We start from the raw sequence: 23,264 nt of genomic DNA, 5'->3' as shown, positions 1-23,264 counted from the left end.
GGCTTTCAATACCATCTTTATGCTGATGATTCCCGGATTCACCTCTCTACCCCAGAAAGCTCATCAGGAATCCATTCCCAGATCTCAGCCTGCTTGTCTGACATTGTTGACTGAATGTCCCATCACCACTTTAAACTCAATGGGGCCTATATTAAAAAAACACTGAGCTCTTAAATTTAGGCCTTTAAATTAGGTGCCTAAGTTATCAGCTGAAAATTCACATGCATTTAGAGACCTAAATGTTAGGTCTGATAACCATTTCCATAGTTTTAGGCTCCTAAATTAGGTGCCTACTTCTGAAAATCAGTGCTAAGCTCTTAATTTTGTTTTCCCGCCCTAACTCCAACCCCGTAGCCAACCACTTTTTATGTTTCTAAATGTAAGATTTTAATGAAACTAGGAGCCTAAATTTAGGGACTCAGCCCTAGTAAATTTTCAAAAGTGGTAATTTAAGATCCTAACTCTAAAAATTGGCCCCAGCATGGCTAAGACAGAGCTTATTATCTTTCCCTCCAAGCCCACGTCCCTGCTTCTTCCTTTCTCTATTTTTGTGGATAGCACTATAATCCTCCCAGCCTGTAACCTTGGAGTCATCTTCGACTTCTCTTTCCTTCTCTACATATATATATATCCAAAACACTGCTAAAATGTGCCGTTTCTTACATAAGAACATAAGATATGCCATACTGGGTCAGACCAAGGGTCCATCAAGCCCAGTATCCGCCAATCCAAGTCACAAGTACCTGGCAAGTACCTAAACATTAGATAGATCACAAGCTACTTTTGCTTATTAATTACCGTAATAGCAGTTTATGGATTTTTCCTCTAGGAACTTATATAAACCTTTTTTTAAACCCAGTTATACTAACTGCTGTAACCACATCCTCTGGCAATTAATTCCAGAGCTTAACTATGTGCTGAGTGAAAAATAATTTTCTTTGATAAATGAGCTACTTGCTAAATTCATGGAGTGCCCCTTGCTCCTTTTATTATCTGAGAGAGTAAATAACCGATTTACATTAACTTGTTCAAGTCCTTTCATGATTTTGTAGACTTCTATCATACCCCCTCTCAGTTTCAGTAAACACCAAAGCAAAGAAATTGTTTAATCTTTCCGCGATGCCCTAATCTTCTGTAAGTGCCCCTTTAACCCCTTGATCATCCAATGGTCCAACTGACTCCCTCGCAGGGTTTCTGCTTTAGATATATTTAAAGTTTTTCTTGTGAGTTTTTGCCTCTATGGCCAACTTCTTTTCAAATTCTCTCTTAGCCTGTCTTGTCAATGTCTTACTTTAACTTGCCAATACTTATGCTTTATCCTATTTTCTTCTGTTGGATCCTTCTTCCAATTTTTGAATGAAGATCTTTTGGCTAAAATAACCTATTTCACCTCACCTTTTAACCTTTTGCCGGTAATCATTTTGCCTTCCTTCCACCTTCCTTAATGTGTGGAATACATCTGGACTGTGCTTCTAGGATGGTATTTTTTAACAATGACCACGCCTCTTGCACACTTTTTACCTTTGTAACTGCACCTTTCAGTTTTTTTCTAACTATTTTTCTCAGTTTATCAGTTTCCCTTTTGAAAGTTTAGTGCTAGAGCCATGGATTTGCTTACTGTCCCCCTTCCAGTCATTAATTCAAATTTTATCATATTATGATCACTATTGCCAAGCGGCCTCACCACCGTTACCTCTCTCACCAAATCCTGCTCTCCATTGAGAATTAGATCTAAAATTGCTCGCTCTTTCATTGGTTCCTGTACCAATTGCACCATAAAACTGTCTTTTATTCTATTCAGGAACTTTATCTTCTAGCACGTCCTGATCTATCACTTACCCAGTCAATATTGGGGTAATTGAAATATCTATAATAAATCACATTGTATCAACAAAGTCTTTTATAATTTTTGTGAAGCGATATTATTATATAAATCACTTTATCTTATCTTTATATGTATATATTGGACCTTCATACTACCCACGGTTTGCAAGTATGGAACTTGTAATTTTTACCGAAGCGGCAACGTGGTCCTCCCTCCATACCTTCTCCAGATTCTACCGTCTGGACGTCCAGGCCAGGGAGGACACAGCATTTGCGAGGGCAATCCTAAATGGACCTCGGGCAGCCTCCCACCCAGTCCGGGAGTAGCTTTTGTACATCCCATTTGTTTTGAGTCCATCTGCTACACGCTAAGAAATGTAGAGATTACATTACCTGATAATCTCGTTTTCCTTAGTGTATGCAGATGGACTCAGCATCCCGCCCGGCTGCCGGTATACATGGGGATTCACCGACTCACGGTAAGCCATGTTTTCTTATATAGGGCATCCACCCTGCCGGGTGTTGACGCCTTCCAGTTGAGAACACTGGCGGTCTCCAGCTATCATCAATCGGTCAGGGTAATCATGTTCATTTAATCGATCGGTCAGTCACACATATATCCATAAAGCTTTTGCAAGGAAGATTACTGAGTTGCTGCACTTCCTGCGGGGGTATATGTACCCGTGCTGACGTCAGATCCGTCTCCAACTGCTAGCACGAACACACTATACCCATTTGTTTTGAGTCCATCTGCATACACTAAGGAAAACGAGATTATCAGGTAAGTAATCTCTACAATTTCTTTCCTCTTCTGTGTTAAGTACATGATATTATCTTCTAAAGTATTCTGGGTTTAGGTAATGGGATTTGTTTGAAGACCACCTGGTTTTTTTTAAGGAAAAAAAGACTGTTAAACAATGTGATGTTATCTGTTAACGAATGTAGGAATTACTACATATTTTTCTGCAAAAGAGGGAATACATAACTATGATGGGTTTGAATATAAACAAAAAAGTGTGTATTTGTACAAAAATATATTTGAATATAGTTTATACATTTCAAGATGGCACTTTAGAACATAACAAGACTTGCCATTCTGAGTCAAACCAAAGGTCCATGAAGCCCAGTATCCTGCTTCCAGTCCAGGTCACAAGTACTTGGCAGGATCCCAAGGGGTAGATACAGATTCCAAACTGCTTATCCTATCCCAGGGATAAGCAGTGGATTTCTGCAATTCTACCTTAATAATGGTTTATGAACTTATCCTGCAGGAACTTGTCTAAACCTTTTATTAAAGCTTATTTGAAATGGAGGAGAAACATCCGTGGTGGTGGCGGTTGACAACAGAAGCAAAGTACGGAACTTCAGAAATATAAAGCAAGATGTCAACAGAAAGCAACAACATAATGGTGTAAAAATACATTTTTGGGAAACATTTTTGGAAAGAAATTTGTTGAAGTTGTATGGGATATCAGAGGAGGAATTGATAAAAGATCATACAGATTCCAAGTCGTGCTTGTGTGTGGAGGAGGAACCAATGTATATTTTAAGATGAGTATTGATTTTATTATTTCCCTCACCTAAACTCCTGATAAAGCCATACATTGCAAAACGAGGGTCCTTTGTTAGGGTATAGTTGTTTAACAATATTAGAATAAGATATAGTTATTTGGGAATATAATAAAAATAAAAAATAATGTAAAATAAAAATATAAATTGGATGATATACATGGAGTGGTGAGGTGGAGTATGATGATTAGGTATAGGACACCTACAAAATCATTGGTGATTCCTTTTTGCAATTAGCAGTGCAAATATGAATACTCCTATGCTTTTCTTTCTTAGATTCCTCTATCTTGTTCTTTTCTTGGTAATATATGGGATTATTGTTAATATATTTGATTATAAAGTTATTAGAAGAGTTTTTTTTTAATTTAACATTGACACTACACTATATACTACAGCTTCTAATATTGAGTGGTGTGGAACATACCCTTATATTATTAGTGAGTATTTTACAATAATGCCAGAACTAATTCTATAATACAATATGAATTAATATATTTAATTTTAAGAACAAAACCACTTGCTTAAAACAATTACAGTATGGTGAACATTTCAGAATGCCATGTTTGAATGATTTAAAATACAGTACACACGGTTACTTCCCCACCAACCCAATGCATTACCCTCCTGTACTGATACAGAAACAATATAAAACTGGTTAACTGATAATTAAATATTTAATTATTAAACACCTCATTTATAAAAAGCACATAATGTAATTATAAATCAACAAAATACAACACAAACTTTTCTTTAATTAACAAGTGACATGATTTATCGTTAAAGTAATGTTCAGAATCAGCCAAACCATAATAAAATATTAAATATTAAAAATCCCAAATCAACCCAAATACTTAAAATCATTAAATGCATTAAAAATGTTGAATGCTACACAAGTTTTTAAAAATTGCTGTTTACAAGTTCATAAAATCAAAATCTTGCCACAGTTCCCCTGTGCAATAGATTGTTTTATAATTACGTTTCATTTTAAAATACCATTCAGTTATTCTTGATATATGCTAATAAATTGCACTTCCATGTTGCTTTGTAGTTGCTGCAAATCTGTAACAGTTGCCGTGTCCACCACTGCCATACAGAACTTCCCAAAATACGCCATATTTTGCAGCTGAACATTTGAAAGCATTTTTCTTAATAAAGTTCCAGTAAGAATAGCAGCTAAGGGCTTCTTTTTTCCTGCCCTCCACAATGGTTTCCAAAATAATCATGCCTGAAGCAGCCCCGTAATAATTGCTTCAAAGTCCTCTCTTTGGCCATTATCTAATAGCTTCAGCTCTCAAAACGCCACTGTTGAAGAGCAGAACCATCACAAATCGCCATAGCAACATATCCTTTATGGTTAAGTGGATCCACAATTTTCATGCACTGCCCGACAGACACTTGGTAGAGATGATTATTTTTCTAGGGGAAAAAAAGAAATGGTATTTTGTTGCAATATTAAATCAAATATTAACATATGCTATACCACATTTTTCTTTTTAGAGGTCAGCTAGAAAATACTTTTTTAAAAATAATTTTTTTGCAGAGATCTATGTCACAAAATGAAAATCAATTCTATAAATATTCCTAACCAGTACTTTAACTGCAGGAAAACAATGCAAGAACATTCTACTCGCTGGGCCCTATGATCAATTTAATATACTATGTGCTGGAAGATAAAAGCCCAGATTGGCTCATCCATTCTGTCCAGTTGGGATTCTTCCACTTTTGGGTAGATTAGCATTTATTTATTTATTTTATTTAAAATCTTTTAATATACTGATACTCAAGACAAATATCTTATCGTACCAGTTTACAGCAAACAAGGGAAAACCAGTGATTTATGAGAAAGTTACAAAAAACAGGTAGATGAATTCAGGACAACTAAGAGAGGAAGAGATAAACTTAACGTAGCGCTACTATAGAGAAATAACAAGCAAAGTATAATATTAACTAGGTGGGTACTCATAGTAGGTACTCCAAACAAACAGTTCTTCAATGGGTGGTGGCAACTGTGCACGGCAATGAACTATAGGAGAGAATAGAGGTTAGGAGGAGGGGGGAGTCGGGGGGGGGGGGGGGGAGAGAACGGGATGGGGGGGGGGGGGAAACCTAGAGTTGTGAATCTAGTGGGGAGGCTTGCATTATTTCAGGATGGAGCGGGAGAGCATTTAGAGTAATGAGAGTTAATGATGGACCAGGGTAGTTTTTGGTTGGAGATTATGAAAGGAAGGTTTATGTAGAGTCATTATTTGTGGTGTGGCCAGTCAAGGGAAGGCTTGCTTGAAAAGCCAGGTTTTCAGTTTCTTTCTGAAGGTGAAAGGGCATTGTTTCTGGTGAAGCTCTGGTGGTAATGAATTCCATTGAGAGGGTCCGGCAGTTGACAAAGCACATTTCTGAATGGAAGGGTGAAGTGAGGATTTGTTAGGGGGTATGTGAAGTGATCCTTTACATGCCATTTTGATTGGTCTCGTGGATGCGTGACAGTTGAGCGGAATTTTGAGTTGGAGTGAGGATTGAAGGTAGATAGTTTTGTGGATAATGGTCATGGTCTTAAACAGTATTCTAAAGTTGATGGGAAGCCTGTGTAGATGTTTGAGAATAGGGGTAATATGGTCTCTTCGCCTTGAGTTGGTTAAGATCCTAGCTGCAGCATTTTGGAGCATCTGTAGAGGTTTTGTTGTGGAGGCAGGAAGGCCGACGAGTAACGCGTTACAGTAGTCCATTTTTGAAAACAGTATGGCCTGAAGGACTGAGCGGTAGTCATGAAAAGTGTAGAAGGGGTCTAAGCTGTTTTAGAACATGTAGCTTATAGAAGCATTCTTCAGTGGTGTTGTTTATGAACTTTTTGAAGTTCAAGCGGGTGTCTAGGATGGCTCCAAGGTCTCTCACATGGTTCACTGATGGTATGATGGGGTTGCTGACGAGGAGGTTGCAGTCATTGGGAGAGATGACGAGGAGCTCCGTTTTGGAGGTGTTGAGGACAAGGTTGAGGCTACATAAGAGTCGATTGATGGAGTGAAGGCAGCTGTTCCAGAAATTTAGGGTTTTGGAGATAGGATCTGTGATGGGGATCAGGATCTGTACGTCATCAGCGTAAATGAAGTGTGTCAGGTTGAGACTTGCTAGGAGCTGGCATAGGGGTAGCAGATAAATATTAAACAGTGTAGGAGAGAGAGATGAACCCTGAGGTACTGTGGGAGGAGGATACAGGGTGGGATTCTTTGTTATTGATTCTGACCTTGAAGTTTCTATTATGGAGGAAGGATTTAAACCAGTTTAGGGCGGTGCCAGAGATGCCGATGTCCGAAAGTCTTTCAATGAGGATAGAGTGTTTCACTGTGTCAAAAGCTGCTGAGATGTCGAGTAGAGCCAGTAGAAAGGATTGGCCTTTGTCTAGGCCCATTAGGATGTTGTCTGTTAGAGAGATTAGGAGGGATTCAGTGTTTAGGTATTTCCGGAATCCGAACTGGGAAGGGTAGAGAATGTTGTGTAAGTCTGGGTAATCGGAGAGTTGGTTGTTGACTAATTTTTCCATTAATTTGGCGATAAATGGTAAATTAGCGATAAGACGAAAGTTTGCGGAATTAGTTGGATCCAGGTTAGGTTTCTTTAGTAGAGGTTTGAGTGAAGCGAGTTTCAAGGAGTCGGGAACAGATCCTTGGGAGAGGGAGCAATTAATATTAGCCAGAGGCTTGGCTATGGTGTTTGGGATGGTGCGTAAGAGTTTAGGTGGTCGGAAGGATGGGACGAAGGCTTCATGTTCTTGAGTAGGGATTCAATTTCAAGGGAAGATGTGAGTTCGAAGGATTCAAGTGAGGGTTTATTGATAGATGGGGGTGGGTTGTACGGGGGAGGTGGCAGGTTGTTTGATGTGGTCAAAGTTGTGAGTAATATGTTGATTTTCTTCTCGAAGAATTAATCCAATTCGGTGGATTTATTTTGTGCTTCTTCTTCTGGGATGGTTGGTGGAGCGGGTTTTGTGAGGACTGAGACATATGAAAATAGTGCTTTCGGGTCAAAGAGGAAGCTGTGCATTTTCTTGGCGTAGAAGTCTCTCTGTGAGGCGGGAGTGGGATCCTTGCGCCAGCATTGTTCCTTGTGTCGTAGGTCTTGTTTAAGCTTCTCAAGCTCTGTTGAGAACCAGGGTTTTTTGTTAAGTCGGGCTGGGTTGATTTCCTTAGATGTCATGGGACTAATTTTGTTTGCTATGGTGTTCGTGATGTTGAGCCATGAGGTCATAGCAGAGTCAGCATTGGAGAGGTCCAGGTTACGTAGATCCGTGGATAGGTGGGAGCTGAGGTCGTCTATGGAGCATGGTTTTCTGAAGTGGATAGTTGTGTTAGGGACGCGGGGAGCCCATTTTTTTTCTTATAGATAGTTCGGTGGAGAGCATCGAATGGTCTGACCAGGGGATGGGGGGGGGGGGGGGGGGGGGGGGGGAGACGGTGGGCAAGTTGGATTCATTTATGAAAATGAGGTCCAGGGTGTGGCCAGCTTTGTGAGTGGGTTTATTCATAATTTGCTTGAAACCCATGGCCGAGAAGGAAGATAGGAGGGCTTCGCAGTTAGGAGTCGGTGTGGGGGAGTCAACATGGATGTTGAAATCTCCTAATATGAAAGCAGGGGAGTCCGTCTTCATGTGTTTGGCTATGATTTCAATGAGAGGAGAAGGGTCAGACTCTAGAAGCCCTGGGGGGGGGGGGGGCATAGATAAGGCAAATTTGTAATTTGTTGGACTTGAAGAGGCCAATTTCTAGTCTGGAATGCCGATTTCAGGGTTTGAGGAGATAATCTTAGATTTTTTTGCGCTGTTATCAGTAATCCGCCCCCTCTTTTTTTAAGTCTGGGTAATGAAAAGATGTCATAGAGTTGTAGCGGCAGTTGGTTTGTTAGAGCAATATCAGTGTTGCGCAGCCAAGTTTCGGTGATGGTACAGTTATCTGGTTGGGTGTCCAATAGGTAGTCGTTGAGAATGTGGGTTTTTTTAGTGAGGGATTGTGCGTTGAGGAGCGTTAGAGTGATTAAAGAGAGACCCAGGAATTGAGTAAGAGGAGAGGTCATGATAGGAATAAGAGATCTCTTTGGACGTTGATAAGTGGGAATAGATAGTTTACCTCTGTTAAGGTAGGAGTGTGTGATAATAGGGATAGGAAACGTTTGTATCATGATGGGTTTTTTGTTTTGGTGGTTAGGAACCAGGAAAGGATGTGGGAGAGTGGTTACAGTGGAGGAGGAGGGTCCCCTGAATGGATTGTGAGGTGTGGGGAAAAGGCTGTGGCTCTCCATATCTGCATAAAGGGGGTGTAACAAGGCAGGAGCCAGTGGGGGCTTTCCTCCAGGAGAGGCTGGGGAGAAGCCGGGGTCGCTGTGAACTCCTTTTTAAACTCAAAGAGATTGATAGAATATTGGAAGAGGCTGGGTGAATGCTGGATGAATGTTGGATGAAGCTGGATGAGTGCTGGATGGAAATTGGAAGAGACTGGGTGACTGCTGGATGATTGCTAGAAGAGGCTGGATGAAGGCTTGAGGAGATTGGAGGAATGCTGGATGTATGTTAGATATGTGAGGGAAGAGACTAGATACATGCTGGATACTAGCTGGAAGAGGCGTCGGATGTTTTGGGGGGGGGGCTTTCCTCCAGGGGGGAGGGGGAGGAGCCGGGGTCGCTGCAAACTCCTACGGAAGCTAGAAGATAATGGAGAATGTCAGTCTGTTTGAAAGTTAAGGTTCAGCAGGGAGGTTAAAAGGGTGCGCGACAGTCTGAAGAGAGCTTGAGTTAAGAATGATTGAGAGGGATACCTTTAGCTGGCAGGGAGGGAGGCTTGTAATTCTGCAATCAAGGACGTACAAAGGGGCAGGCCCCTTTGTTGTGCTCCTTAGGCGTGCGACGCCAGGTGCTGTCTCTGCCCTATAAGGGCTCCGGCGTGCCTTGGATAACGTCGGGGCTCTGAGGGAAGGCTTACGGGGTCCTTTTAAATTATTTTCAGTCCTTTGGTTTGGTGTTTTCTTTATAATTTTGGCCCATGCTGTTGGGGGTGGGGGGGGGGGAGGGGACACCTCACCAGCCTCGTGAGAGGCCTATCCCGCGTCCACCTCCCTTGACCCCGATGGATCTACGCCGAACGCGCAGGGAGGGCCGACCTAAGGGAGGTGAGCATGCGGCAGAAGGAGCGAGTCTGGTGCCGTCTCTGCCCTATAAGGGCTCCAGCGCGCCTCGGATGACGTCGGGGCTTTGAGGGCGGGCTTACCGGATCCTTTTAAATTATTTTCAGTCCTTCGGTCCGGTGCTTTCTTTTTAATTTTGGCCTGTGCTGTTGGGGAGGGCCGCCTCACTAGCCTCGCGAGAGGCCTAAACTGGGTTCACTTCCCTTGACCCCGATGGGTCTACGCCAAACGCACGGGGAGGGCCGACCTAAGGAAGGTGAGCATGCGGCAGAAGAGCATATAATTTCCATATGCAACCACCAGCTTCCCCTTGCCTTCCCTGCAACCTCTATCTGTCTTTTACCTAATCTCTCAACCCTTTTTCTGCCACTCCCCTCATATCTGTTACAAGCATACCCAAAATCTGATAAATGTGCTGACCTTTACCATTTCTGCTGGTAGGTTATTAAAGGCTGCATTATCCTCAACTTTGTTTCCTACAAGTCTTGTACTTATCCTACACCTAGGAACTCTTCCATGTCTTAGTACAAAATTTTGTAATAGCACCCCCTAACCACCAAAATTAGTAAGGTTGTTGTGAAAAATCATATGGCCTCTCCATGCTCATTGAAGTTTGAATTTTAATCATAGTCCTGTCATGCAGGGTCTCCCAACCTTCTTGAAGGCTTGATGCAGTTGTACCACTGCTGTTAGGGTTACAATCACTATTCAGTGCCTTACCAATAATAAACATGGAGACAGGGGGTAAACCAGTTGATATGTCCTGATTTTCAAAAGTCATATGACAAAATTCTACATGAGAGGATCCTCAGGAAATTAAAAAATCATGGGGCTGAAGAATCAGGTTTTAAGACTTTCTGAAAAACAAGTAATCTTTATGTATTTGGTTATGGTTAAATTGAATACTGTCAAGATGGGAGTTCCACAACCTGGGATCCACAACAGAGAAAAGGCCTGGGAGGAGTGGGGAGAATACTATCTGTTCCTGCTCTGTGCTCTGGACTATCGCTCAACTTGAGGTTCCCCCAGCTGCCGAATTGACGTCGGGAGGAGAGGCCAAGTTACTGACAAAAGGAGGTGCCCTGTGGCATGCCACTGTTGGTGTGGAAAAGGGGCATGCCCCTAGGCAGGAATTTTCTCCATTGCAGGTTTTTTATTTGTAAGTTTGGATTTCCTGGCCCTATTTCTTCTTCTTTTTTTTTTTTTTCGTAATGGTGAAGAGAAATGGTTGGTTGTGTCTTTCTTTTCCTTCCTCTTCCTTTCACCAAACTATTCCTACTTTGTTTGATGTCATGGAACTGTCATTATCAGGTGCTATGCTTGTTGTGGATTCTGCTAAGGAGATGGCTGGTAATCTACTTGAGTTAGAAACATCTTTGAGCCCTGATTATCGCTCACTGCATCCCCAGGTTCATGGGGTTGGTTTCACTGGGCCTTTCAGTACTGTTGTTACTGCTGTTAGTGTTAAATGTAGCACCAGCTTCTGTAGTTTCTTCTACTAGCCCAGGTGATTTTTGGAAATCAAACCTGATTAAGCCCAATTCCATAATCTTAGAAGACGTATGGAAAGCCATTGTTAGCCTTGAGAAATCTGTGAGCAAATAAACTTTCTGATCTTCCCTGGAAGTTATAAGGGGACAATTAACTGTTGTACAATCTACTTCCATTAACCAGGATCAGAGAATTGAAACTTTGGAATCTCAAAATAATTCCCTTCAAGAATTTAAGGTTGCATATATTAAAGATCTAGAATATTAAATTTGCATTTTCTTAATTTTCCCAGACCTCCACTCTTTTCTCCTTTGAAATTACTTAAAAAAATATATGAAAGAGGGTCATGGAATTGTGGAAGACTTTCCTTCCGTACCTAAACTTTATTATTTGCTTTTTAGGAAAGAAGTTTGAGAGGGGAATCTGACAAAATAGAATTACCTGTTGGCTCAAATTTGAGAAATTTTCTTGAACACTCTACAGATATTAAAGTTGATTGTGCTACTTTGCTGGTCACTTGTTAACTGAAGTAGAAAAAAATTGATTTTCAAGTTGTTTTTTTTCTAATAGACAATTCTTATGGGGAACAAGGTTTGGGGTCTTCCCAGACATATGCAAGCAGACTCAGGCACAGAAGAAGGTTTTTCTCCAGCTTAGAGATGCTGTGAGTGGGCTTGGGAGCACTTTTTCATTAAGGTATCCTGCTAAGTATGTAATTCACTATTCTGATAATATATATGTTTAGCTCAAGCTCTCTCAGCTGAAAGCTTTTATTGAGAATAGGTCTTTGACCCTTGGGGGAGGGGGGAATTTTATTTATTTATTTATTAAAACTATTTATATTCTGCATATATTGGATGCCCATGCTAAGCAGATCACAACAATAATACAATAAACATTATATAATAAGACAATACAAAAATACAATCATTAAATTAAAATAAAATAACAATTAAAATGTTTTTTTCCTGAATGAATGCTGTTCAGACCAAAGGGGAAAGCGATGATATAGATTTTCTTACAAAGTGTTGTAACTATATTGTATTTTCTCTTTTTCTCCTTTCCTTCCATTGAGGTCTGTATTTGGGCTATTAGAATGAATTTGTTATTCTGTGTATAGATTTCTTTATTGTGTATTTTTTATGTGGTAATGGCCTTTATTTTTCTGTAAAGCATTTTTATGCTTATTGTAATTGTTGAAAATTATAACTAAAAGATTTAAAAAGAAAGAAAAGGAAAGGCATATTCCAAAATTCCTCAGTACACCAAAAGCAGACTTAAAGACTGACAACATCCAGTACCATCTCCAATTACAAATCCAGTGAAACCCTCAAATCTAACTACATATGTAAAGTCACAATATTTATAACCAGCAGTGGATTTTGCATGGGTCAGGTCTTCCCTATCAATAAGATTTCAAATTTACCACTATTTAATTCAAATTGTGATCAGTCATTTTGCAGCTTGTGACAGTCATTTTATAGCTGTCAAATTTCCCACAGCCTGGAACTGTAAGGGGGAACCAAAGCACGATAGCTGTAAAAAGATAACCTATACCTAATGATCTGAAAATTTCACATATAGGTTGAATATAGAAATTAAAAAGAAATGGGGACAACACTGACTCCTGAGGATCTCCAGATTCTAGTATCCATAGATCTGAAGGTGTCCCTTTATAAATACCTTATTTGACAGGTAAGACTGAAATCTTTTTAGAATCATACCTCTCATTCTCATATCACTCAGACCAGCCGATAATATTCTGGTATCAAAGAATTAAGGCTAGGGTTTTATAGCAAGGGACAAACTGTAGTTTTCTTTAGAAAGTCAGGAAAAATCCCTTGTGTGAGTCTGGTATTTATAATACTAGCTAATCTACTCACTAACTCATTTTTAGTCCCCTTCCCCCATATCAAAAGAAGGGCATGGATCAAATTCACATACATTAAGTTCAGTTCTAAAAGCAGATCTCACAATACCTCATGAACCATCAAATGAAAACCTAACCAATGAACTAAGGGGCCCCAATCAGATACCACTCCTAAAGGGACATGCTGAAGTAAAACACTGATAGCCCTATTTTCTATAGAACCCTCAGAGGGTACATCTGTCAGTTGCCCTAAAATATCAATTTGATACCTTAACCCCTTAACTAGACCTTTCAAATCATTGGTTAGCACAGCTATCTTTCCCCTAGATTCATCACAATGCTAATATCACAGAGATAACCGCCCGAGGTATGAAAAAGGGGCATGTTCAGTAGCGGATTGACCTATCGGGGGATCGGGCTTCCCCCGGTGGGCCGGTCACTCCTGTCATGTGATTTTTTTTTTTTGTATTATAAAATTTCCAACCAAAGTATTAGGGGGCGCCGCGAGCAGTGGTATCCCGAGGGGAGCCAATGCCCCCGGGCGCAAGGAGGCTCATGTGGCCACTGAGCAGCAACACGTATATAGCAGGCAGATGGGCAGGGCCTTGGTGAGGCTCACGTCACCTCGGCCCGAAGAAAAAGATTGCGTTTAAACGCGCTGATGCTCCTCCTCCTTCCTGCCAGTGCGGCCCCGGAAGTAAACGTTGCAGGAGCCGCGTGGGCAGGAAGGAGGAGGGGCATCAGCGCATGCAGAAGAGGAGCAGCGCTTACGGGCCACCGCGAATCATCGCAGCGGCCCGAGAAGAGGAAGAGGCCCGTTAGCAGGGCCACCGCGGCCCGAGAAGATCAGGGCTGCTGCAGAGCCCATCCTGCGGCGACTCACGAAGAGGAGGCACAGAGGTGAGAGAGAGGCTGAGGGTCTGTAGTGTGTGTGTGCGTGTATGAGATGAGTTGAGAAATTGTGTATGGGAGTGAGGATCTGAATGTTTGCAGAAACAGCATGTGAGAGCCTCTGTGTGTGTGAGAGACAGCATGTGAGAGTGAGAGCCTGTGTGTGTGTATATGAATGATTGTATGAGAGACAGCCTGTGTGTGTGAGAGTCAGAAAGCGTGTGCAAGAGAGACTGTGTGTATGAATGATTGTATGAGAGACAGCATGTGAGAGCCTGTGTGTATGAATGATTGTATGAGAAACAGCATGTGACCGTGAGAGGCTGTGTGTGTGTGTGAGAGAAGAGAGAGAAAGCATGTGAGAATGAGAACCTGAGTGTGTGTTTGAGGGAAGAAGATGGAGAGAAAAGAAATAGAAAAAAAGACAATATAAAAGGAATTGGCAAAAAAATAAGAAAGGGAAGGTGGAAAAAAAAAAAGGCCTGTGACCAACCGATTAGAAAACTAAGATCAGCCAGCAAAGGTAAAAAAAAAATAAATTACTTTTTAGTGATTAGCACATGTAATCTTTGGGAATGTGTAAGAATAGCACTTTCTCTACGCAGATCTCACAATGTACGAGATCAGCATGGAGAAAGTGGAAGCCCACAGGGCCTGCACAGAGGAGGCAGCAGAATGGGCTTCAGTGTCAGTAGCAGCAATCGGCGCCTCCCCAATAGCCATGCGGCAGCAGTGACAGTGGCAGCAGAGGAATGAGAGAGGTTCTGAGGTTGCTGGCAAAAGAAAGAGAGGGAGGTCTGCCTTTAGTGTGTGCATGTGTATGAATGGGACTCTGCCTGGGGGTATGTGTGTGTAAATGCATAGGTGCCTGCCTGGGGGTCTGTGTGTGTGAGAATGACTGTGTGCATGCCTGGGGATGGGGAGGAGTGGTGTGAAAATGAATGGGAGCCTGCCTGGGGATCAGTGTGTCTGTGTGTGTGTGTGTGAGAGCATGAGTGTGTATGAGAAAATCCAAGGGAGTAAAAGTTTGTATGTGTGTGGGGGTGGGGGTGTGTGGAGGGAGAGTGTCTTAGAGCCTGAGAGTGTGTCAGTGAGAGCGAGAGGTTATGGTGGGTATAAGAGCATGAATGTGTATGTATGTGACAGTGTATGTGTGAGAGAGAATGGACATGTGAGTGTATGTGTGAGAGAGAGAGGATAACCTCCTAATCCTCGACAATATCAGGGTGACTGGAAATAAAGAGCTCCCACAGAAGGAGACAGCAGGGGCTTTTTAAAATCCTTATTAGTTTTAGTTATTGAATGTTATTTGATATATGTGCTGTTTTGAAATATTTTATTAGTGTTTGGGACATTGTAGAAAATGTATATGATTTTAATTAATAGAAATTCTATTTATCAGTAGTTTTAAAATATTCCTTTATTATGGTTTTACTATTATAACTGATGCTTTATGTTTCTTGATTTTATTTGTTTTATGAAGAATGGTGGCTCTATTTTTCTATTGTTAATACATGGAGTCTGGCTTCTTGGAGTTTTCATTTCAGTTTTTGTCATTTGTGCTCCTTTATTTTGTATTCTGTATTTGGTGAGAGTTTGTGTTCTACATGCAAAGACTGAGATGAAGCATTCTTTGAGCATGTGGTTTCTCCGAAGGGATCTGTAGTAGCTTGGCCTATTCTGTTTTCCTGACAGGAGGTGTATTGATATTTTAGATTCTGGTGTAATATTTGTGGTATTCTTTTTCATAGGTGGGGTTGTTATTCTTTGAGTGTTGGCAAATAGTACTGTGTTGATATGGGAGGACCATACCTAAATATAGGGGTGTGCACATATATATGTAAATTATATTGTATATGTAATTGGGTACCCATGGGCCAGTATGGAGACAAATCCCCCGGGCCACTATTTTCCCACAATCCGCCCCTGGGCATGTTTATGGTAATTTTAGAATTACCGCACCACGCGCTAACAGGACACTATAAAGAGAACATAGTAGAAATCTCATCTTTGTGAGACTTTCCTCACTCCAAATGATGTCAAATCTTCACTGAGGTATACTGTGCTGTTCATACATCTCACTCTATATGTAAAACTGGCCCCTAAATCACCACAAACACCCCACCTCAAGCTATTAGCTGGCCCTCCTATAGTGATATAAATAGTTGAATATTGTGAAGGCCTCCCCAGAGGCTCTCTCTCTACCTCTCTACAATCCACTCCCTCCCCCTCAGCCCAGAAATGGCCGAAATGCAATTTGCAATATTTAATGCAAATTGCGTTACGTCCGTTTCCGGCATATCGCACAGCTTCACATCAGGAAAAAAGGTGTAGTTAGTTTCAGCATTAAAAACGTGAGATAGCATGCATTATGCTAGCACATGGTGCGATAGCACCCCTCATTTTAATTAATCCCACCCAAACCCCTCCCCAATCCCGACCCTTCAAAAAATTTGCATTTGCGCCGGGCGATAACGATTATCGTATGCGTTAATAGGTCATCACATGTGTTAATGCTAGAACGCATTTTGATGAATGACCCTATTGGTGTGTGCATCTTGGAATCACAGTCAACAATATGTTAAATTATTCAGCTTGGTGTATTATGACAGTCAAATAAGCAAATAGAATGTTAAGAATGGTTCAGAAAATAATGGAAAATAAAATAGGGATTTTATTTTCCCCATGTTATTTTCCATTATAATGCTTCTGTATCAATCCATGGGATGTTCATACCTTGAGGATTGTTTGCAGTTCTGGTTATCCATCTCAAAAAGATGAAAAGGAAAAGAGAGAAGGACAACAAAAATGATAAAGGGATGGAATGGCTCTCTTTAGAAGCGAGGTTAAAGTTAGGGCTCTTCAGCTTAGAGAAGAGGCAACAGAGGGGATATGATGGGGGTTTATAAAATCATGAGTGGGGTAGAACAGGTAAATATGGGAGAGAGGTTTACCTTTTTAAATTGTAACAAGACTAGGGGACACTCCATTAAACTAAAATAAATAGCAGATTTAAAAAGAAATCAGAAAAATTATTTTCACGCTCAACACACAACCAAGCTATGGAATTTTTTGCTGGAGGATGTGATCAATGCATATAGTATAGAGGTTTGGACAAGTTCCATAAACCATTATTAGCCAAGTAAATTTGGAAAGCCACCACTTTTCCCTAGGAGTTAGCAAACAAGTCTTTGTGTTCTGCTAGGCACTTGTGATCTGAATTTGGCCACTGTTGAACAGAATGCTGGGCTTGTTGGACCGTTTGTTTCACTCAGCATCATATTTTATGTCCATAACTTCTTAAAAATTGATGCATTCATACTACTGCTGTTTTGTGTTGCACTCACCACTTCCTGCAGGTTACCCCAGTGTCTAATACCTACTGATACTATTGGCCATGGGTGGCCTAGCTGGCAGCAGTGGGCTGAAGCTCCCCAGAGACCAGCCTGGTTGATGCTGGCAGGTTGGTGGTAGCTGTCTGCTGTTTGGTGGGTCCACAGGGACCTGGGGATGCTGGATGTTTGGGTAAATCTTTCCTGTTTTTTGATGGCTGTATGGATTGTTACAGAGCTTGTTGGTAGGACATGGGAATGGGGCATGGGGGTTGGATTAATTATGGGATTTTTGTTGCTCATCTACCAAGGATAATAAAGAAGCACTGGGATAAACCTACACAGAGTAGTGGTTACTACCTGAAACAGCAGTAGTACAATAGCATCAGGCTTCTAAGAATGCTAGGGTGACCTGCTTGGAGGAACAAACTTCAAATTATTATTATTCTTTTTACAACAGACAATAACTTGGAGATTGTGGGAAATATTATAAAATGTAGTAAAATATAGAAAGGTTCTTGGTGTTGGCTTAAGTATTACTGTATGTTTGTAGTAACATAGTTAATGTCAGCAGCAAAAGACCAAGTGGTCCATCCAGTCTGCTCAGCAATTTTTATTTTTTTTTGGTGGCTTTATATGGTTTATTAGGGTAATTGTTGCTCTGTACAGGTTACTCCAGTCAACACCGGTTACCCTTTCTTCATCTCCATTACTTAGCCACTAAGAATCTTCTGTATTTATCCCATGCCCTTCTGAATTTCATTACTTTGTCCTCACTATCTCTTCTGGGAGGGCATTCCATGCATCCACTGCCCTTTCTGTGAATACTTCCTGATGCTGGAACTGACCTGAGCCCCTTGGAGCTTCATATTATAACTCCATATTCTATTTTCTTTCCTTTGAAAAAGGTTGACTCCTGTGCATTATTAATACCTTTCAGGTATTTAAACATCTGGCATCAGAACTCCAAAGCAACACGGCAAGCACAGTAGCATGAAGACCCCAAGATACTGTTAGAAGACCAGCAAGTGCATCAAGCATTCGCTCTTCTCTGCTGTCCTGTCAACTTCAACCTCACCCCCTCCCCATTTTGTGCTCCAGTGCTGCTGATAGCAGACAAAAGAGGAATGAGAGTAGGATGAGCAAAGAAAAGGATATAGGATGGTCAAAGTGTGGTCTTCCTTTCATGTTCTTGTTTACTCCTAGACTGCTCAGTGTATCTACTGTTCCTGTTTGGTCCTAGTTTGCTTCATGTATCCAGTCCTCCTGCAGTGGTCCTGCCCTATTTCTGTGGGCACCTTTATGTCTTCAGGTTTGGGTTCTACATTACCTTGATGTGTACCTTGTGTTTTCTATTTTCCTGTACAAGTCCTGTTGGCCTTCAGCACCTGAAGGTTCAATCCAAGGGGAAGGTGGCTGATGCTTATCTCAGCTTTTGTTAGATTCCAATAGATCTGTCTTCTCTGTGCCTTGCTCGCTCTTGGCTCTGGCGGAGCACACTGTCACAATGTTGGCATTTGCCACATCCTTATCTGGAGGTCCTTAAGGAGTTGGTGAACCAGGAGACAGCTGCGGAATCCACTGCTGATTGAAAAGAACTGAAGAAACCCGACGGCATCTGTTCTTGGATCTTTTTCTTTCCCGATACTGATGGGCAGTCGGCCAGCTTATCCAATAACTTGGAGTAGGAGAGATCTTCCTCTGGTAAAGTATGTTGAGGCAAATCTGAAGGAATCCTAGTAGAATCTTCCTCCTCTCTTGACAATGGAAGAACACTAAACTAGAACCCTGGTGACTGAAGAGAGGACTTATGCTGTTCTTATGGGGAAATATCTAGTAAGAACATCACATGAACAGAGTCCACTTATCCCTTTCTGATTCATGAGGGAACTTCCCTGGATAAGGCAACTTTGCCTTCCTATGCTGAAGACTTATTCCAAACTCTGGAAGCTCTTGAGGAGAGGCATGTGCCTGCATAGGACTTTGGGTGGCCCAACTGAAGGAAAATTTCCTCTATCTTGGAAAGGAGAGGTTATAACTTTCCTCTCTGATCTCTAAGGCTTAAGAAGGCACACAAATTCTTCACTAGCTCTGACAACTGGGCAGTTTGGGCAGGTCGTGGCAGAGGTGCAACAGCTATAAGATTTTTTTTTTTCTACAAAAAGATAGATGTAATATTTTTTGTATAGGAATCTGTTCTCATGAAATTTTGCTGCTGTACTAGTGTCCATTCTACAGAAACATAGGAATCAAGCCCAGAGGGATGCGGGATTTTCCCCATATTTTTGGCTCTTTCCCCACCTCCCCTCTTTTTTTAAAATTATTAAACAACTTATCTCTGAAGCTAGAGGAGAGACATCTTGTTCACAAACCTAGACTGGTTCATCAATAAAGGCTATTTGCACAGCCATGGATGAATTCTGTGCCTTGGCAGTGGCTGGCTCCGAGGCACTCCATGCCAATTGTGTCAACACTTTGAACAGTGCCCTGGTCCATGGATGGCACCAGCTGTGCCACATGCCTCACCCTTGACTCTTTGGTGGGATACTTGGATTTATGCACTAAAATACTCAGCATACCAAGATGCTATCCCACTTGTATTGGAGCAATGTCAAGTGAGTCAACGACATCCTTTGAGTGGGAATTCTTAACAGACACAGCAACATGCCCTGGTCAGCCACAGATCAGGATAAAACATGACTCAGTGCTATGAGAATCTCCTATACTATGAGTGATGACGGGACCTGCACCAGTGGGACTATATTCTGCCTCAGCATCGAGGAGGGGCCAGTGCTGATGAAGCCTTGCATGGGTGGTCCTGATTTTTGTCCTTCAGCTCTGAGGATGGTGGCCCCAAATGGTGTCCTGATATGTGTGCGTGAGCTTGAGATCAACATGGAGACTGCAACTGACACAGAATCATCTGCTATCTTAGCCTTTCTGGCTAGGTGAACTTTAAATGCCCTACTGAGCCTGACTGGAGGAATTACAAGGACACTTGGACAGCAGTTGAAGTTGGCGACAATTTGTGATGCCTAATTATAGGGTCACAAGAGCAGAATGCAACAGTCAGAACCTCAGGCTAGAATGTCGATTACAGGGGCATCTGAAAACACAGCATAAGATAAAATCTTGCTGCTCAGGGCAATTGTTATAACAGAACAAAGGATTATCTAAAGAGTAATGGTAAATGGGCCCCAACTTCGAGAACTGGTCAGGGTAATTTAGGGATAATGTATCATGCTGTTAACATGACAACCTATGTAGATGATACTCCACGTGGTCACACAACTTAAGAATTTCTGACTTAGTACTGTATTGCAGTGGTACTCAACCAGTGTGTCGTGGCTCCCAGTGTCCCACTTGTGCTTCCCTTTTTCCCAGGGGCGGGGGCTGAAGAGTGGAGAGACTTGTGCACTACCGCTGGAGGCCAGCGGGGCCGAAGAGCGGAGAGACCCTACGCACCGCCAGAGGCCAGGCCGGCAGCGGCTGGAGAGACGTTGCATGCCGCCGGAAGTCAGGCCAGCAGCGACTGATAAGCGGAGGCCATGATTTTTTGCCCAAACAATGAGAAGAGGCTCCATGTGAGCCTGTGTGCATGTGTGGTACAATGGGTGCATGAGTGGCAGTGTGTGTGTGTGGTTGTAAGTGACAGAGTATGTGTGAGTTGGTATGTAAGTGACAGAGCATGTGTGTGATTGAGAGACAGACTGGTCAGGAAGATGACTGGTATGTGTGAGAGACAGACTGGTCAGGGAGGTGACTGGTGTGTGTGTGTGAGAGAGAGAGAGACAGAGACTGGTCAGGGAGGTGACTGGTGTGTGTGAGAGAGAGAGAGAGAGACAGAGACTGCTCAGGGAGGTGACTGGTGTGTGTGTGAGAGAGAGAGAGAGAGACAGAGACTGGTCAGGGAGGTGACTGGTGTGTGTGTGTGAGAGAGAGACAGACAGAGACTGGTCAGGGAGGTGACTGGTGTGTGTGTGTGAGGAAGAGATACTAGTTAGGGAGGTTACTGGTCTGTATGAGACAGAGACTTGTTGTGACTGGTTGTGAACCCTAAGGAAGAGGACTGTGAGGACAGAGCTTCAGCAGCCATTGCTGCTTCTGGTGAGTACTATTGGTCTGCAAAGGAAAGGAGTTGTAGAGAGTTGCTGGAGAGGGTAAGTAAAGGCGGCTTTTGAAGTTTATTTTTCTTGACTGACTACCATTTTAATTATTGGGTATTATGTGATGTGTCTGCTGTTTTGAAATATTTTATTGATATTTGGACAATTTTTAATTTTATGAGTTTTTAATTGTTGGATGTTATTCTGTTCATCAGTATAGTTTTACAATTATTTCTAAGTGGGCATCTATCTATAACATGTGTATTAGTGTTTAGGGCCTGGTTACATATTTGAGTGGTAAATTACTGTCTTTTCATAAGGAGGGGTATTGTGTCTGCCAGTAAAGAGAGTTTGTTTTGCTTTTACTGAGATGTCATCACAACCAGAATATCTTTTTTTGTATGGCGAGTTGTATGGGTAATGCCCTAGTTCTGCTTTGCACCCATTTTTGGGGGTCGAGGGGGTTCCTGAGGATGCAGAATGTATATTTACATTTTTCCCCATGAAGGTCACATGTTCAGGTGTCACACATGTGAGAACCATCTGTCAGGTGTGTCCCGGCCGAAAAAAGGTTGAGAACCACTGCTGTATTGTATTTTACCTATAAAAGAAGGATCAGTTCATGTATACAAACGAAATGGCATCCAGCATCTGCCAAGAAAGCAAAATTGCTTACCTTGTAATAGGTGTTATCCCAGGACAGCAGGATGTAGTCCTCACATATGGGTGACATGAGTAATGGAGCCCTATGTACGGAAAACTTCTTTAAAAGTTTCTATGAAACTTTTGAATGGCACCGGAGTGCCTACTGAGCATGCCCAGCATGCTATGATATTCCTTGCCACAGGGGTCTCTCTTCAGTCTTGTTTTGTAGCAATAAGCGTTAGCCAAAAATAAAATAATAAAACGTAACGGATCCAACTCCGCGGGGTGGCGGGTGGGTTTCGTGAGGACTACATCCGGCTGTCCTGGGATAACACCTATTACAAGGTAAGCAATTTTGCTTTATCCCAGGACAAGCAGGATGCTAGTCCTCACATATGGGTGAATAGCAAGCTAGAGGCTGAGTCATTTTGTGCTGAAGTAACCGTGAGGTATTGTTGTTGAAATGAATCAGCCGAAATCACAGCAGGTTGGATGTAGAAGGAGTTGGGATTATACTGGAAACAAGTTCTTTAAGACGGATTGTCCATATGCTGAATCTTGTCTTCCTTCCTTGTCTAAGCAGTAGTGAGCTGCAAAGGTGTGAAGAGAACTCCATGTTGCTGCTTTACAAATGTCCAGAATAGGCACAGAGCGAAGGTGTGCTACTGAGGCTGACATTGCTCTGACTGAGTGTGCGTTTACTCGCCCTTGAAGAGTAAGGCCTGCTTTTTCATAACAAAATTGAATGCAATCTGCTAGCCATTTTGACAGAGTATGCTTACGCACTGCCAAACAGCTGACTGGATTTTCTTTGGGCTGTAGTGCGGTTCAAATAGAAGGAGAGCGCACGCTTACAGTCCAACGTATGTAGGGCTCTTTCACCTTGGTGGGAATGAGGCCTAGGAAAGAATGTAGGTAAAACTATTGATTGATTTAAGTGAAATTCCGTGACAATCTTAGGAAGGAACTTTGGATTTGTCCGGAGGACTACCCTGTCATGTAAGAACTTTGTAAAGGGTTCGTATGTGACTAGTGCTTGTAATTCACTGACCCTTCTGGCCGAAGTGATGGCTATGAGAAATACCGTTTTCCAAGTAAGGCAGGGGTCGGGAACCCATGGCTCGCGAGCCAGATATGGCTCTTTTGAGGGCTGCATCTGGCTCGCAGACAAGTGTCGCCATACTTCGCGGTTCCCCGCTGACCCAGCTGCTCCCCGGTCCTCCGCCGCCCGGGCTTAAAATGCTGTCAGCCCGGGCGGAACGCGGCAGGACAGCTGGAGTCAGCGGCACCAGCGTGCTCTCTTCTCCCCCCCCCCCCCCCCCCGCGGCCCGGAAGAGGAAGTGGAGAGCATCGGGTGCCTGCGCGGGAAGAAGA

General features: G+C 42.2%; 1 protein-coding gene across 4 annotated transcripts in view; it reads right to left on the bottom strand.

The window, feature by feature from the left end:
* Nucleotides 1-3,865: 3,865 nt before the first annotated feature.
* Nucleotides 3,866-23,264, bottom strand: part of GALNT11 (polypeptide N-acetylgalactosaminyltransferase 11) — a 181,631-nt gene continuing 162,232 nt past the window's right edge. For all 4 annotated transcript variants that reach the window (XM_029588437.1, XM_029588438.1, XM_029588440.1 and 1 more), the window contains one exon: nt 3,866-4,809. In XM_029588437.1, coding sequence (XP_029444297.1) covers nt 4,678-4,809 — 132 coding nt within the window. In that variant the 3' untranslated portion in view covers nt 3,866-4,677. The remainder of the gene's footprint in view (nt 4,810-23,264) is intronic.

This window comes from Rhinatrema bivittatum, chromosome 2 (assembly GCF_901001135.1).
Source record: "Rhinatrema bivittatum chromosome 2, aRhiBiv1.1, whole genome shotgun sequence".
NCBI lineage: Eukaryota > Metazoa > Chordata > Amphibia > Gymnophiona > Rhinatrematidae > Rhinatrema > Rhinatrema bivittatum.
Note: the sequence above shows the minus strand (reverse complement) of the source record. Positions and strands in the feature narration are given on the sequence as shown.